Genomic DNA, 15,912 nt, shown 5'->3' with positions numbered 1-15,912 from the left:
GACAAACTACGGACATTTAGTTTCCAAAAAGTCAAGGTAATTACCACCATTTAGATCGGAGTATACTCCTGTAACATCAGAGATCAGGGACTATGAGTAATGTGAGAGATTGTTGGATATTCTGTCGGCATATGTTTGTATGTGTGAGCATACGTGAGGACTTGTTTCAGTCTCTTAGTCTTCGAAAAGAATGCATGAGAAAGGGCAGAGACTGTAGGCAGTGGTGGCCTAAAGGTTGGAGAAGTTGCGCCACTGAGAGGGCAATTTAACTACTCCATTGCAAGCTACCTGTGGCCAAAAGATTAGACTGTTGTACTGGGTGGATGTCAGATCTACATGCATTTTTCAGGAAGGCCCTGTTTTCAGCGAAGTCTCTCTGGATAAATATGAGTTAAAGAATGATCAAGCGAAGGGAAAATGTAAGAGAGCACAATGTCAGGCCAGAGGTTGCTGGCACCTCTGGCCCGATCCCCAGGGAAACAGTGAGGGTCCCCCCCCGAATGACTCCCGAACAGGTCAGCATCCATCAAACAGGATGGATTTATATCATTATTTCTAAATTCTTACCTGCATTAAATGTCTAATATAAGATTAGCTTTTGGCTTCCCTAAGACTCTGGCCAGTTGTAGGTTTGATCCCTTCCAGAATCCCCTCTAAACCCTTATGAAGGAGTCTGACCATTAGGGATCCTGCATATTGAGATGCATTCATAACTAAAGAAACACAGCAAACAGGGTCATTTATTTAAGTAACAAAACAGTCATATCTGTGGTTAACACATTGTGTTACTAGATATATTGGTTGATCAAAACTAAACCTGTAAATTCATATGAACTAGACAGTCACTGTTAGCATTCACTCAACAAATGCAGACAAAGAATGACTTGTCACAAAGCAACTGATCAAAATGTAAAAAGAGGACATTTTGTCTCCTCTGATTCAGTAAGAGCTGTGAGTGTGGAAATGACAGATCAACACTGGATATTAATCATATGCCCTAAATTGGATATTCAAGTCGTAACATGACAGAATACTTATTGCATTTTTAAATCTCAAATGTAAACAAACCTTGGAGTGAACATATGCTCTGATTCCTGATTGCCGAGTGTATAATACTTTTAATTCACATTATTCCCATACATAAAATCAATGGTAAAATCACATTTTACCATTTAGATCTGTTGCTCTTCCTGAGGTTATTTATTGTTAGGTCGTTTATTCTTGTCTGAATTGAGGATAGTGGTTGTTGTATGCTGTACAGATTGTAAAGTTCCTTGGGGCAAATTTGGGATATTGGGCTATATAAGTAAAATTTACTTCACTTTACTGTGAGGCCTCAAGTAATGATTATTTTCCTTATCGATTAATCTGTCAATTATATTTTTGATTAGGTAATTAATCAAAAAATGAGTCTACTGGTTCTGAAAATGGCCATCACAATATTCAAGACCACCTGATTATGATCGCCTGACATGATCTAACAGGTGGCTTCTGTATAAAACATGACATAACACTGTATCAACAAATGTGATATGATTCAATAATATAATAATTAAATTCATTTTCCGTCTCGTGCTTGAGATGACCAGGCAGCAGACGTGAGCACTCCTGAGATTCGTTCTGGAAAAAGGGTATGACCTTTTATGACCCGGAAGCTGACGCCAGACCCGAGCTGTTCCATCGGCGGAATAAAGATGGCTGACCAAGGCGCCGCAGATCCTGGTAATAACAACAATAATAAACCTGAATCATCGGAGGGAACTATTATTAAGGTCACAGTAAAAACCCCTAAAGACAAAGAAGAAATCGCCATCGCAGAAGATGCGTCTGTCACTCAGGTTTGTCAAATTTCGCATGTGGGGAGCTGCTTGTGCGGTTCAGCCCTAACGTCATGCCCCTGCCCACAACTTCAGCTAGGAAGCTAGTTAGCCGTGGTAGCATTCGTCGTCACTCTTACCGGCTAACTGATAGTGTGTGAAATCAAAGAGGTTGTGTGTAGTGAAAGTATTACTGCTTGGTTAAACAACTGGTCGGTGTTATTAACGTTATTGACATCTAAAAGAGAGATACAACCACGTTAATATTTGAAATGGCTAACCGGCTAGCCAGCTAACGGTTAACAGTTAGCTAGCTTAGTTAGCTAACTCTGCTTTACAAGCTAAGCCAACATTAGCTTACTAAACTGTAGCCAAACAAGTGTCAGCTGACAGGTTGCGTTCAAGCAATAATGGCCTGGGACCATGGAAGTGGTTTTGGATGGAGGATGTGTTGAATCGCTTTCATTTCCTATTTCAGCTCGAGAGCGTTGAAAGATGCTAAAGCTCGCTATCACTCTAGAACATTCTCACTGCTGCCACTGAGTCATTCAGCTTTCTGGGGAATATACAGGATCCCCAGAGCTAGTGTTGGCTTGGCGACGTGTTGCGGTGAAACCATGCAATCCATGTAGGTTCATGTGGTAGCCATTTTTGTCTGGTTGTGTGTGTTTCATGGTTATATATTTACATGTGTTTCATGTTGAAACACTGGACTTAGATCCCTCACTTCCAAGTGTGTGTTGCCATCTTTATCTAACGTTACATGTGGCTTTATGTTTTCATATACATAATATATTTTGCATTATCTGAGACGCACATTGTGTTTACAGTGCTGTGCAATTGTTAAAGATGAGGACTTATGCGAATAACGGCATTCTTTGTTCTCTGCACTTGGATCCTTATCAGCTGCTACAAAGTGGCTGCTAGTCGTTCAACGGTTCACACAAAACAAAAATAACAGTAAACCTCTGTTAAAAATTACATATCAATGGTGGCAGAGAGACACAAATAAAAACAGTCCTGAACAGCTTCAACTAATACAAAGATCAGAACACTAATGTGACATTTATCCTCTTCCTCTTTTAAGTGACTTTTACTGTTGTTCTTGTGTTGGTTGGTGGATCTATCTCATCTGTTTCAGCTATCAAAATTCATATAAATGTTAAAACTTGACTGTGGTCATATCGTCACTACACATAATTCATTGGAGTACAGTGTTAACATAAAATGCCCTTTTATTCACTGTGAAAATGAATGTAACAAGACAGCCGCTTCCTTCAGGATTAGACTGTTTTCTGTGCCAATTGTGCTTCACACAATAGTCAAAGAGTAACTGTGATTTGGCCGATTTGGAGTGTTTAGACCACTGCTAATAGGATAAGTATAAAGGACTTTCTTGGAAATTGGAATTTAAGGCTTGAAGGTTGCAACAGAACATAATCAGATTCGAGCAGCTCTTATGACATTGAACCATCTTATTCTTGATATTATCCTTTTCATTTCCTTTTTCTTTCTCACCTTCTTTCCCTCCTGTCCCATTTTTGATCTAATCTCTGTTCATTTCTTGCCGTTCTTTTAGTTTAAAGAAGAGATCTCGAGGCGGTTCAAAGCCAAACAGGACCAGTTGGTTCTGATTTTTGCAGGGAAGATCTTGAAGGATGGCGACAGCCTCAGCCAACACGGCATCAAGGATGGCCTGACGGTTCACCTGGTCATAAAGACAGCGCACAAGTACGGCAAATTTGTGTTTAACTGTGTCAATAAAGTGTAAATACTATCAGCTCACACAAGTACTGACTTTCTCTTCCAACTACAAATGATCTCTGTAGGGCAGGAGATGGCGGTAGCACCTCAGCCTCCAGCTCAACCTCCACTCAAGCAGGCAATACCTCCACCTCTAGTCCAGGTGCAACCCCCTCCTCCACAGCAGGCTCCACTGGCACTGCCGCACCATCCACACAGACGCCCAACATACTGAGTGAGTCCACCCGTGTGTAACTATTCACATTCAAACACCCATCGTTAGTTCAGCTGCACAAAGATAATGTTTGTTACCATCACTCACCCATCTGGCATCCCTCAGCTGGCTTCGGTGACCTGGGCGGTCTGGCTGGACTGGGCATGGGCTCGGCTAACTTCATGGAGCTGCAGCAGCAGATGCAGAGGCAGCTCATGTCCAACCCAGAGATGCTGTCTCAGATCATGGAGAACCCGTTGGTGCAGAACATGATGTCCAACCCAGACCTGATGAGACAGATGATCATGGCCAACCCTCAGATGCAACAGCTAATGGAACGCAACCCTGAGATCTCCCACATGCTCAACAACCCCGAGCTTATGAGACAGGTACAGGAAATGAAGAGGGGCCGAATGGGACTTAGATAGTATAGTGGGCACTTGCATGACTACAGTAGTTTCCCCACTGCATTTTGCGCTGTTTATTTAGGTTTTTACTTCCTCTGTTTAAAATGAACTACAACTGACTTGCATCCCCTCTCCTTTTATCTCAACTCCCAGACCATGGAGCTCGCCAGGAACCCGGCCATGATGCAGGAAATGATGCGAAACCAGGACCGGGCTCTGAGCAACTTGGAGAGCATCCCAGGAGGTTACAATGCCTTGCGGAGGATGTACACAGACATCCAGGAACCCATGTTCAGCGCTGCCAGGGAACAGGTAGCTAGGAGGGATTGTTTTTGATCAAATCCTTGTTTGTTTGCGCTGTGTTAATCCTCTTTGGCATTTGCATTCACACTTTTTGCAACCTTTGTCTGGCTTTACTTGCCAGCTTTATGTGGCTAGCTATATTTTGACTGTTTTGTGTTTTCGAATGTGTCCAATCTCTTTCTCTGTAGTTTGGTAGCAACCCATTCTCAGCTCTAGGTGGGAACTCTGAGTCTGGTGCCCAGCCGTCACGGACAGAGAACCGGGAGCCACTGCCCAATCCATGGGGCGCACCAAATTCCTCTAACCCCTCTGAGAGTGGTGGGGCCCCCACAGGAAGCACGAGCACCACTGGAGGCACCAACCCCAGTGTGTCCAACCCTCTGGGCATCAATCCTGGCAGTCTGGGCAATGGTAAGACGGGACAGGTTGTGGTTCTCAATACGCCTCTTTGCTAAGTAGTTTAATTGCTCAGCTATATATGCATACACATAAATAAACTCCTTTCTTTTCTGTGTGTTGCAGGGATGTTTAACAGCCCAGGCATGCAGAGTTTACTGCAGCAGATCTCGGAAAACCCTCAGCTGATGCAGAACATGCTGTCTGCTCCATACATGCGCAGTATGATGCAGTCACTGTCTCAAAACCCCGAGTTGGCCTCCCAGGTATGAAAAAGAAAGATGTGTGCACACGAACACAGATACTGTTCCTACACACCCACTGAAAACACAGACAGGATGTAGTCATATCAAGTACAAATCCTGGTTATTTAGATTCAAAGCTTGCTTCAGAACTCATTGTTATTCAGATTGTGTACCACATGTTGAATCGATTTATTATGTTGACCTCTGCAGTCTGTAATGAAATGTCAATAGGGTCTACCCTGTTGTGCATTAGGCAAATAAGCCCAGCTAGTTATGGCATACTCAACAGAGGGGATTGTCTGTTAAGCTCATTTGCAGCAAACTGTAAGAAAGAATCAACAACACACAGCTCTGACTTGTTGGGTTCTAACAAACAATGCTGTCTCTGCACCAAACCAGAAAATCCTTACAGCAGAGTGCTGCATGAAATACGGGGAACACTAGGGCTTTTATTTGTGTTATTCAACAGCTAAGGTGCTGATACATATACAATTTAAACATCAACTCAGATGTGGAATGACACATTACCTTAACTGTCTCTGTCTTTGTCTCTGTCTCTGGAACAGGTTTTGATGAATAACCCCTTGTTTGCTGGAAACCCACAGCTGCAAGACCAGTTCAGATCTCAGTTGCCCATTTTTCTGCAACAGGTACCACATTTTAGTCGGATAACTCAGTCCTGTGTTGTGAAGTTCTTTTCCCCAGTAAGACACAATGACAGTCCTCATGAAATGAAATACAGAACGGCACTGATTGGCCCATTGGGGGCCATATACTCCATTAACAAGCTTTGGTATACGTCATCTGAAACTTGGCACAGATATTTATCTGCACACGCTGAACATTTTTCTCTCAAGAGTTATTGATATTGGCCATGTCATTTTCTCATAAACGTGGATCAAAATTCCATCCAGACATTTGGCTTATGTGTGCCCTTTTTTTTCTTTAGCAGCAGTAAATGGACTGCCCGGTTGAAAGTTTGGTAAAGTCATTGCTACACTCTCTGTTTGGTTACAGATGCAGAACCCAGAATCCCTGTCAGTGATGACCAATCCCCGCGCCATGCAAGCTCTAATGCAGATCCAACAGGGTCTACAGACACTGCAGACAGAAGCACCAGGCCTTATGCCCAGGTATGCTCTAACAGACAGATATACACATATTGCTTTTTCTGGTACATTTTTTCCAACTCAGTTTTTTTCTTTTGGCCTAGTTTGATGACAGGTGGCGTTCCTGGTGGTGTTCCCGGTGGCGTTCCTGGTGGCGTTCCTAGTGGAGTTCCTGGTGGTTTTCCAGGTGGTTTTCCAGGTGGTTTTCCTGGTGGTTTTCCTGGTGGTTTTCCTGGTGGAATTCCTGGTGTAGTACCCGGTGGATCTCCTGGAGGAGTTCCAGGTGGAGTTCCTGGTGGAATTCCTGGCATACCCACAGGTGGGGGCATGCCAACAGAGAACCCGGCCTCCTCACCAAGCAGTGCAGGAACAAACGCCGCCCAGCAACAGCTGATGCAACAGATGCTCCAGATGTTTGCTGGAGCAGGTGGAGCCGGTGGAGCCGGTGGAGCAGGTGGAGGAGGAAGTGCAACGGTACACAGATACATGCATGATATTACATCTTTCACACATGTATGTTTTTTTGTTTTTTTTAAGAATTCCATTAATGTATTACATTTCATTTGCCCCTGTAGACCCAGACCCCAGAAGTGCGGTTCCAGTCCCAGTTGGATCAGCTGAACGCCATGGGCTTCATCAACCGCGAGGCCAACCTTCAGGCCCTCATTGCTACTGGAGGAGACATCAATGCCGCTATCGAGAGACTGCTGGGCTCACAGCCCTCGTAAAGACATACAGTACATACTGACACACAGACACGTGCATACATACACACCTAACTCATAAACACACCCAGCATCTACAGAGAACCAAGAGAAATTTGAGTGTATTGTCCCAAACTTTACAGAAGACACTTGGCAGGATCTGTTAGACCCTCATTCTACATCTGTTCTACGATCATTCCCTAGTCCCCATACTTTTTGGCGTCATCCAACCAGATCTTTGTCACAGAGTGCTGCTGTAGAGGCGGACTGAACCACTCTCATCTTGAGGGGCTTTCTGGTGCAGAGAAAGGAGCGAAAACCTCTCCTGAAAAGGGACTCCCAACCATTTCTTCATTCACCGTTTTCTTCACATAAAACTGGAGTCGAGTGTTGCAGACATTTACATAATACAGATTAAACCCATGTGATGTGATTGGCTGTTGGCTCTGTTTTACACATGGCCGTTGTCTGGCAGTTTGTTAGCGTTTAACTAGCAAATCAATACGTGAACATTTTCTGGTATACTGACAGTAAACCTGAACACCAACAGGAAGACACTTTGTCTATACGTTCAACCCCATTCCTCCCTAAAACCCTGTTCTCGAGAGTCTACATAAATAGCTGTTTTTGCCCAACAACTTTCACTATTTATTGCAAGTGCTTAGTAAAATAAATGACGCCCTCCACACTTACCGTAACTTGTAATTTGTCATTCCAGATAAAAGTGCCCACTCACGGGTGCACAGTGTCTTTTCCTTCTGAGGCACCACTGCTGTGCCTTCTGTCCTTCCCTGCCCTATAAGAGCATTGTCGGCAATGACACCCCCCCCCCCCCCCCCCCCGCCCATCCAGTGGGTTAATTAGAAACACCCAATAAATTCCACACAGCATCATCCAGGACTGTAACCATAATCAAATATCACATTGCAGCAGCTCCGAAGCAGAGGACGCTGTGAGAATGAAAATGAAAGAAAGAAAGAAACAAGCTTTCATTTCCTTTTAATCTGATTCTTCTTTTTTCATTATATTTTTCTTTTTTTTTTTGAGGTGCAGTTAGTACCTAGAGATCATTATGATTTGTCTCGTATAAAATAAACATTGAAATCAAGTGAGTAAAAAAAAATAAATGAATAAATAATGGAAAGGCTTTACAAACCATTATGGTGTGGTGGCACCATACACTTCTAAAAATCAAGTTCTAGGTTATGTCTTTTTTTTTTTTTTTTTGTGAAAATCTCAGCATTGTAGTTGTGGTAACCATGGCAACTGCTTCTATAGCTTTGCTTTGTCTGTGACCTCAGCTGGAAGAAAAAAAAGTCCATCTCACAATTGAACATGTTGAAACTAACTTTTAACAGTACTGTACTAAAGAAGAATAAAACATGGTCAAAAACAGTCTACGCCCTGTGTCAGGTGATTATAGCCAGTTGTAGCTTTCCATTCGCTAACGTTAATACAAAGTTATTCAATTCATGCTCTGCTTCTGTTTGTTGTTTCATATAAATCTGTGTTTGGGTAACAAACGGTCACATTGAGAGGTAAGTGGGCAGTTTATTTGCGTATGGGTAACACTTCATTTACAGAGAATCATATTCCCCAATGTTTTCATATAAAGGAACCGATATGTCACCCTAATTTCAAATCAGGTTTCTGGAAGTTTGATTTACTTAGCCCAATATGGCAAATTTGCTTAAGTAGTTTTAGAGTCCATACAGCATACCACCCCACCTATCCTTAGATCCTTAGACAGTAGGTATCAACTATAAGGTAAGTCTGTAGAACATGCAAACATGTGATATTTGTATGAATATTTACTTTGGTTTAAATAGACACGTTATTTTAATGGAATTTCACACGGCCTTAGAATTTTGTCTTCACTGTAGTAAGTACTCAAACCTCTAATTAAAGGTTAGGTACTTATGTGTGGACCTGTGAAATACAGAGTTATCCAATTTTGTATCGTCATAGTCAATATAACTATGACATAGTATCTTACCCGTGAGAAGAAATGACTTTACCTTGTGAGGCTAAACTCTTGAGTTGGCTGGTTGCCACGTATTCATTGTGTTTTTAAGCTTGTGTTCTTCGTGTACAATAAAAAGTTAAAATTAGTACCACAGGCCAAAGTAACTCTCCCCCCACATCCCTGTAGGCATCAGACATGTGGCAAAATGGCATTGTTCTGGTGAACAGGTCCACCTGTTGGGTAAGGTTTATTGTCATACCAATGAATGGATGGGTGGTGTCTCTTCCTGATTACTACCTGCCAGTGGTTCTACCTGTTCCACCTGCTCTCCTCCCCCCTCAGCCCTCCCTTGGGTGTCAGCTGATGAGGGATCGGCAGGCCACCGGATTGCCCGTCCGTCTGTCCTCAGTCATGAGCCACGACCTATCCGCAGATAAAGAAGGAAGCAGGTAGGAGCAGCTGAACCTGCTCTCTTTTCTCTCCTCTGTTTTTAACCGGAGTGAGTTTGTTCTCGTTTTTACTCATCGTCTCTACTTTGGTAACAGATATTGAAAGTGGCTTCAGGATATTTAGTAAGTGAAACAGGAAAGCCTTTGCCACTAAATGCAGCATGGGGTCTGATGAGGCGTACAATTTTGTCTTCAAAGGTGAGTAATGTTTACTTAAGCTGTGATTACTTCTGTAGAAGTTGTCGAGGGACTAGAGGGAATGAAGTAAAGGAGGAGGTGATGGCTGTCTGTTCATTTGGATGTAAATGATTTGTCCTCTGACCTACTAAAGAAACTAGTTCTCTTACATTTCCTGTTTTACTTGGAGACTTTTCTGTGCTGTGTATATTCAAACCGCCTGTGAATTTCAATTCCATTCATTCCAACGTAAAGTCAGCCTCTGTGTGCCACGTTGATGGGAGGTCTCAGTGTTTGTGAGGGTGACAGCAAGTCTACATGTGTTAGATGAGATAATTTCATATCTGATTCATCACAGGAAGTTGTAGTTTTCACCAATCAACATAGGTGTTTTGGACTTCATGTGTCTAAAAAGCACTAATGTGTTAATCAGACAAAGTATTTATAATGAAATATGTTCAGATTCTCCTGTCTGTGCTTCTTTAAGTGGTCTTGATAGGAGAGTCTGGCGTAGGAAAGAGCAACCTTCTGTCTCGCTTCACTAAGAATGAGTTCAGTCACGACAGTCGTACTACCATCGGCGTCGAGTTCAGCACGCGGACTGTTCTGCTGGACAACTACACCGTCAAAGCCCAAATCTGGGACACAGCTGGGCTGGAACGCTACAGAGCTATCACCTCAGCGTGGGTACACACACACACACGCACACAAACACACACATATGCACGAGTAATAGAGACACAATGAAGAGGTGAGAATCCTCACATCAGTGTTTGCTCACACGTGCCAATTTAAGTAACACTGATTGCATGCAATTAATAGTTGCACCTCCTTCACACACGTAGCCATTACCACACAGCTTCCAGTTTGATTAAGAAGATGCAACTTGCAACTGTTTGCTCTCTCTCACCTCTCTCAGGTATTACAGGGGAGCAGTTGGAGCACTGTTGGTTTATGATATTAGCAAGCACCTGACTTACGAGAGCGCAGATCGATGGTTGAAAGAGCTCTTCGACCATGCAGACCCTCACATCGTGGTCATGCTGGTGGGAAACAAGAGAGACCTGGATACCCTCAGAACCGTGCCATTAGAGGAGGGCAAGGACTTTGCAGGTCGGTTAGGAACCGGTTATATGACTGGGTTTTTATCAAACCGTATCTGAAGGTTTCTTGTAATAATAGAGTGTATTTAATGTCAATATTGCGCCTTGAATATGTCTGTTTGTTGATAGTGATCTTTGATTTCCTTGCTTTCCCCCCCCCTCGGACCAACCCAGAGAAGAGAGGTCTCTTGTTCATGGAGACGTCGGCGTTGGACTCCACCAATGTCGAAGTTGCTTTCAACGAAGTCCTCATTGGTACGTTCAGTCAGCGTGTCATCAATACGTCCTCTTTCAATGACTTACTGATGCAAACCTGACATCTTTGCTTCATTGTTTCCAGCGATTCATAAGAAGGTGGCCAGCAGGGAGGTGACCCGCGGCTCCATTTGTGCTGTAACCATCACCAGCCCCATCGGCGAGGCACAGGGGGAGCGTAGAAGCTGCTGCAAGAGCTCCTAACAGGCTGCTGCCCTGTAAAGACCTGCTCTGCCCACGTGAAACCAACGTCGCGCTCGACTGTCGCTGAAACTTAAGCATGACATCATTCACATCCGATTTGAAGAGCGAGGTACCTGCTTAACAGTTGAGCAGTCATAATACAAACCTCTGTAAATATAAAAGCTCAAAAACAATAGATTAAGATATGGATTTTGAGAAAATCTATATTCTATATGCTATATTTCTTGTGGTGGCTAATGGGTGTGTTTTGCTAGAGATGGATGTGCAATTTTTCTTATCATGTTTTAAAAAGACGTAAAGTTGTATTGCTTTTACGAAGCAATGCATTGGGATTCACTTGGAATAAATTATTTACCGCATTCTATCTATGTGTAATTACCACACAAAGTCATGACTTCATTATCTGCATTAGGCACGTTATCTAAACTAGAGGAGGGAATAGGAGCGAGGGCTGATCTGAGATAAAGACTGCTGGAAGAAAAACTCAAAACCTTTTTAATAAAAGTAGTGGTATCCCCAATGTAAAACAACACTGTTATCAGTAAGTTACTTTAGTAAAAGTGCAGAAGTTTAATCAACAAAATATAGTCGAATAAGACTATTGTATATTACAGCGATGTTATTATTGATGTAAGCAGTGTTTCATGTTGAGGCTGATGAGATGAAGCAAACTTTAACTAATTTATATGCTGTTGGGTAGTTCAATCTATAAAAATGCATAATATGTGTGTCTAAAATCTGAAACAGCGACTAGAGATGTCAAATAAATGTTGTGGAGTACTGAATTGTACTAGTATAAATATAACATAGTGTACTGGTACCTCAAAATTGTACATTGCTTGACTAAATTTACAAAATTGCTTTCCACCACTGGATGAAATCAGTTGTAGATATGGGCCTGTTGGGGGTTGCTCATAGACGTTGCTTCATATTATCATTGAAAAACGACTGTGAACGCTAATCTAGTGCGTTGAAGGTTTGTCTCTCATCAGCCTGTAGATGTCAGTGCTGCTGCTGCGTTGCATTTACAGCGTCACTACTGTTTTGTGCAGTGCATTTGTTCGCTCGCTCATTTCCTTATTAACTCCAGCACGACTCATACCGCCGTCTAATCCAACTGTTCATTTCATTGATGATCATAATATTATGCTCATGTGGCGCTGCGGTGTTGTCGCCATGGTAGCAATCTCTGATGCCCTCTCGACAAGCTAATCAGCGTGCCCATGAAGCAGGGAATTAATTTACACTTTTCCCACAAATAATACATTTATTCACAGATCGAATGGTTACATGTTGTACAGACTATGGATGTAATTGGACAGGCTCATATGGCACAACAGAGAGAATATAAATCGACAGCAGTGGTAGTTCAGTTAATGACATTTTTGGACAGATAGTGCTCTATCTCTGCCTCACAGATGTGCATAAGGAGCTTTCAATGTGGTCTGTGTGTGTCTGTGTCTCCAAGCAAGGCTTTTTCTGCCTGAGGATCATTTTGCGAAAATGAAATGACCACAAATTCTTTTATTAAGTTTCTCCCCCGTAACCATGATAGGGAAGGCTCTGCACCGGGCAATACATGTTTAATTATTTCCTGTGAATGAGGGTATTTTTATGGGCTGAGTTAAAACATCTGGTGTAATAATCCATGCAGGCTGAGCAGGCTGCACAGGTTGAAAGGTCATGATATCTGTAAATCTCCTTCCATCCAGAGCCTGAAGGTAAGGGTTATCTTTGCAAAAGTAATGAAATAAAAAAAAATTACAAGCTCTTCTTTGTTCTTTGTAAGCTACCACTTTACAGATTTCACAAATTCCCCCTGGATCTGTGTGTAGACCACTTTCTGACCTTGTTCTAAAGTGATCGGAAAGACTTTAGATTTAACACATACATGTGGTGGCTATTACCCACATGCTACTTGACATGTGTAGGTTGTAAAAAAAGTCTTTGAAACCAAGACTCATATATGCTAAAGTGATGAGTGGTCTGACCCCAACATGGGGCTTTCTATCTCCCTTTTACGACACCTCCTCCTGCACTTTTGGGGAATCTTGTCCCCCTAGAATTTACTGCTGCAATATCACATCTGTATGGGTATTATTGTGACCTTTGTGTTCTTATGACCTTTCACCCCGAGGAACACGGATCTTTTTAAAACCCATACTTTCCAGCCATTATTTCGGTTGCCTTGCTATTTATCTTCCCCTCTCCGATTCCTCATTTCCCAGACACCTGACTTTTTAAAACTTTTTTTCGACTTATTTTCAACTGGCTTTACAGAGCTGTTTTCCTGCTGTCTATTTCTGCTTCCATCGTCTGTTTACATGTGATAATCAGAGACTGACATAAGACCCCGGGAACATTTATTCATATACATATAAAATCTCTATTTTGTAGTATGTTTGCACATCACCGCTGTCCCGTGAACAACTTGTACCTCCATAATGTCAACTTTTCATAAATCAACAAAAATATCAGTTTGCAGCTTTGTGATGATGCATTTTTTCCTATTAATTCAACGGATGGTTTATTTTAGGATGTAGAAATATCTTCTCAACTCATAATCCCAACCAAATTTGGAGATACAGGGTATTCATCTGACAGTAAACTGGACGGTAATAATATCATTATGTTAAAGTACAGAGGTCTTGTCATCAAGAGCGAGATTTATGGTTCATTACCATTGTGTCACATTGGCTCATGTGCCATATGTTTTGTCTGTGGCACCTCCACATGTGCACACAAACACGAAAACAAGACCAAAGCTTAAACACAAGTGTGCGACAAGCCTACATTCCTCCATCATCCTGCATCTTTCAGCGCAACTCAGCCGAGAACATCAATTCATGATTTCTCTGTCATCTGACATCATCGCATAAATAGAATCACAGTCCATGCACGCTGATTACCATGGTGATGTTGTTATGGCGACCAATCAAAGGGAGAGGTGAGCTGATGGGTGGCTGTATATTCAGACTCTTTACGCCTTAAGAATGTGCAGCAGAGAGAGAGAGAGCTGAGATGTGAATTGTCGCCTGAAGGTGATTGCAGAGTGTTAAGTGTGTTATTCGCTCCTACTTGAAGCTTGTTGTGAAATTAAAAAACGTTTCCATAACTTACTGTGTACATTTGTGTGCTCTCTTGTGTCTGTACCACATAGTCACTTCTTTAAAATGTTTTTTCTTCATTTCTGTTGCGCTTGGCCGTCCGTATTCAAGGTCCAGCTGGGGTCACGGGATTCCTTTCCGGCGTACAATTAAACAGGTTGCCAGCGACAAACGGAACCGAGAGACCTCAGCATCGGTTCACTTACCATAATATTACATACCTCAGTTGCCATGACAGCCTCTGCGTTTGGCTGTCTGTGGGGCTAAACGGCTGCAGGTGTAAACTTGATGCGGTGAACTATTATTTGAGTGCTGCTTTCAGCTGAAACCCGAGACCAGAAACGGCGTGAAATTGGATTGTCATTAATATATTACCTCTGGTGTCACAGGTGAGCTTTCTGCTGAGCGTGCATTCGAGTGATGACATCTGGAGAGTAGGAGGCAGATCACGGGTTAGTCCGTGAATGGCAACCTTTTCAGTCACATTAGCGTAATAAAGTCATTTATCCACAGTCACAACACTTGACTTTTGCGTGGTTTCACAAAGCTGCACTGGCCACAAATTCCACTGACCCAGACATTTTTGACAGCAGTCCAACATTTTTACCCGCAGACACCTGGCGAAACCTAGAATATGAAACCCTGAGCTTCCAAATGTGCCTCTGAGAGAAACTTTTTCAGCTTCTCCTTCCAGGGGAGGGGGGAGAAAGGCTATAATACCACCCAGCCCCTAATATGTGTTCTGCTCTTTCTCAGAGCATACAGTAAGTGACAAAAGGGGCGTTAAATTGAGTTCATGAGCAGATATTTCCATGTGTGTATTTTTCTCCTCCTCAGCTTTTGTTCCATGTCATCTGGGGCCATGTCCAGATGACATGGCTCACCCAGGAGCATGAAGATTTATGGGACCGTTCTGATATATTTATTCATATTTTACATCACTTTAGGCTTTATCTTGCATGTCGTCCTTATAATGAGGGCTGCACTGTCTAATCAGAAATATGTGCCCGATTTATGTGCATCACTAATTAAAATGTTTCTTAGTTCAAGCACACAGAGATTGTGAGTGTGTGCCTGTGTGTGTGTGTGTGTGTGCGTGCATTTTTAGAGCAGTTGTTGAATTGACAGCCTTCCAGAGCTTAATCTCCCTGGAGTTGCAGATTGTGGGAAAACACATGTTGCTGTTCACTTTCCTGACACGGAGGGGAAACATGCCTGGGCTTAGGGAATATGAACGTTAAACAAGGTATCTGCCAAGAGATACAGTACATCTAAACTCTCTACGGATATGTGTGTGTGTGTGTGTGTGTGTGTGTGTGTGTGTGTTTGCGCAACACAAAAAGACGGATATGAACATATTATATTCCTTGCATGCAGTGTGAGTGAGTGCATGCATATGCAAAAGCCTGGATAGAAGCGTGACGGTGATGTTTGTAGACTGTGTTGGGATGTGTTGTGTGTAGTTTCCTCCCAGTGAAAGCTCCCACCCGCCCCGGAGGGACGCCTGCAGCCGGGAGTCACCCTGTGGCCAGGAGGAGAAGGATTTCCCCTCATTCTTTCAAGCATGAAGGTTTGTTTTTGATATTGCCTGAAAAAAACTGCCTGAAGTTTCTTTGTTAAAGATGAGAAACCCTCTCTCTGATTTGTGGTGTTATTTTGAGTTGTACACTGTATCAAACCCAAATGTGCCTCGTGCTCTGTTGGCGTTTGAGG

The 15,912-nt window shown here is 42.7% G+C and overlaps 2 protein-coding genes across 2 annotated transcripts; both read left to right on the top strand.

Moving 5' to 3' along the window:
- Positions 1–1,643: 1,643 nt before the first annotated feature.
- On the top strand, positions 1,644–8,326 carry LOC306708667 (ubiquilin-4-like; the record flags this gene model as incomplete). Its single annotated transcript, XM_079176556.1, has 11 exons — positions 1,644–1,838; positions 3,397–3,548; positions 3,647–3,795; positions 3,901–4,163; positions 4,335–4,493; positions 4,673–4,895; positions 5,007–5,146; positions 5,692–5,775; positions 6,143–6,258; positions 6,339–6,708; positions 6,810–8,326. The coding sequence occupies 11 exons, from the start codon at positions 1,644–1,646 to the stop codon at positions 6,960–6,962; spliced, it is 2,004 nt and encodes a 667-aa protein (XP_079032682.1). The 3' UTR covers positions 6,963–8,326.
- Positions 8,327–9,261: 935 nt separating this feature from the next.
- On the top strand, positions 9,262–14,177 carry LOC306708674 (ras-related protein Rab-25-like). The gene is made up of 6 exons (XM_079176566.1): positions 9,262–9,353; positions 9,450–9,551; positions 10,018–10,213; positions 10,450–10,643; positions 10,808–10,888; positions 10,974–14,177. The coding sequence occupies exons 2-6, from the start codon at positions 9,515–9,517 to the stop codon at positions 11,090–11,092; spliced, it is 627 nt and encodes a 208-aa protein (XP_079032692.1). The 5' UTR covers positions 9,262–9,353; positions 9,450–9,514; the 3' UTR covers positions 11,093–14,177.
- Positions 14,178–15,912: the final 1,735 nt, after the last annotated feature.

The sequence above is a fragment of the Pholis gunnellus genome (genome assembly GCF_910591455.1).
Source record: "Pholis gunnellus genome assembly, chromosome: 16".
NCBI classification, from domain to species: Eukaryota; Metazoa; Chordata; class Actinopteri; order Perciformes; family Pholidae; genus Pholis; species Pholis gunnellus.
The sequence above is the reverse complement of the archived record's forward strand: the minus strand, read 5'-3'. Positions and strand labels throughout refer to the sequence as shown.

Excerpts from the sequence above, each read along its gene's own strand:
- LOC306708674 (XM_079176566.1), top strand. The coding sequence starts at position 9,515 with ATGGGGTCTGATGAGGCGTACAATTTTGTCTTCAAAG. Across the intron at positions 9,552-10,017 it reads GTACAATTTTGTCTTCAAAG|TGGTCTTGATAGGAGAGTCT; the intron begins GTGAGTAATGTT and ends TGCTTCTTTAAG. Across the intron at positions 10,214-10,449 it reads TACAGAGCTATCACCTCAGC|GTATTACAGGGGAGCAGTTG; the intron begins GTGGGTACACAC and ends CACCTCTCTCAG.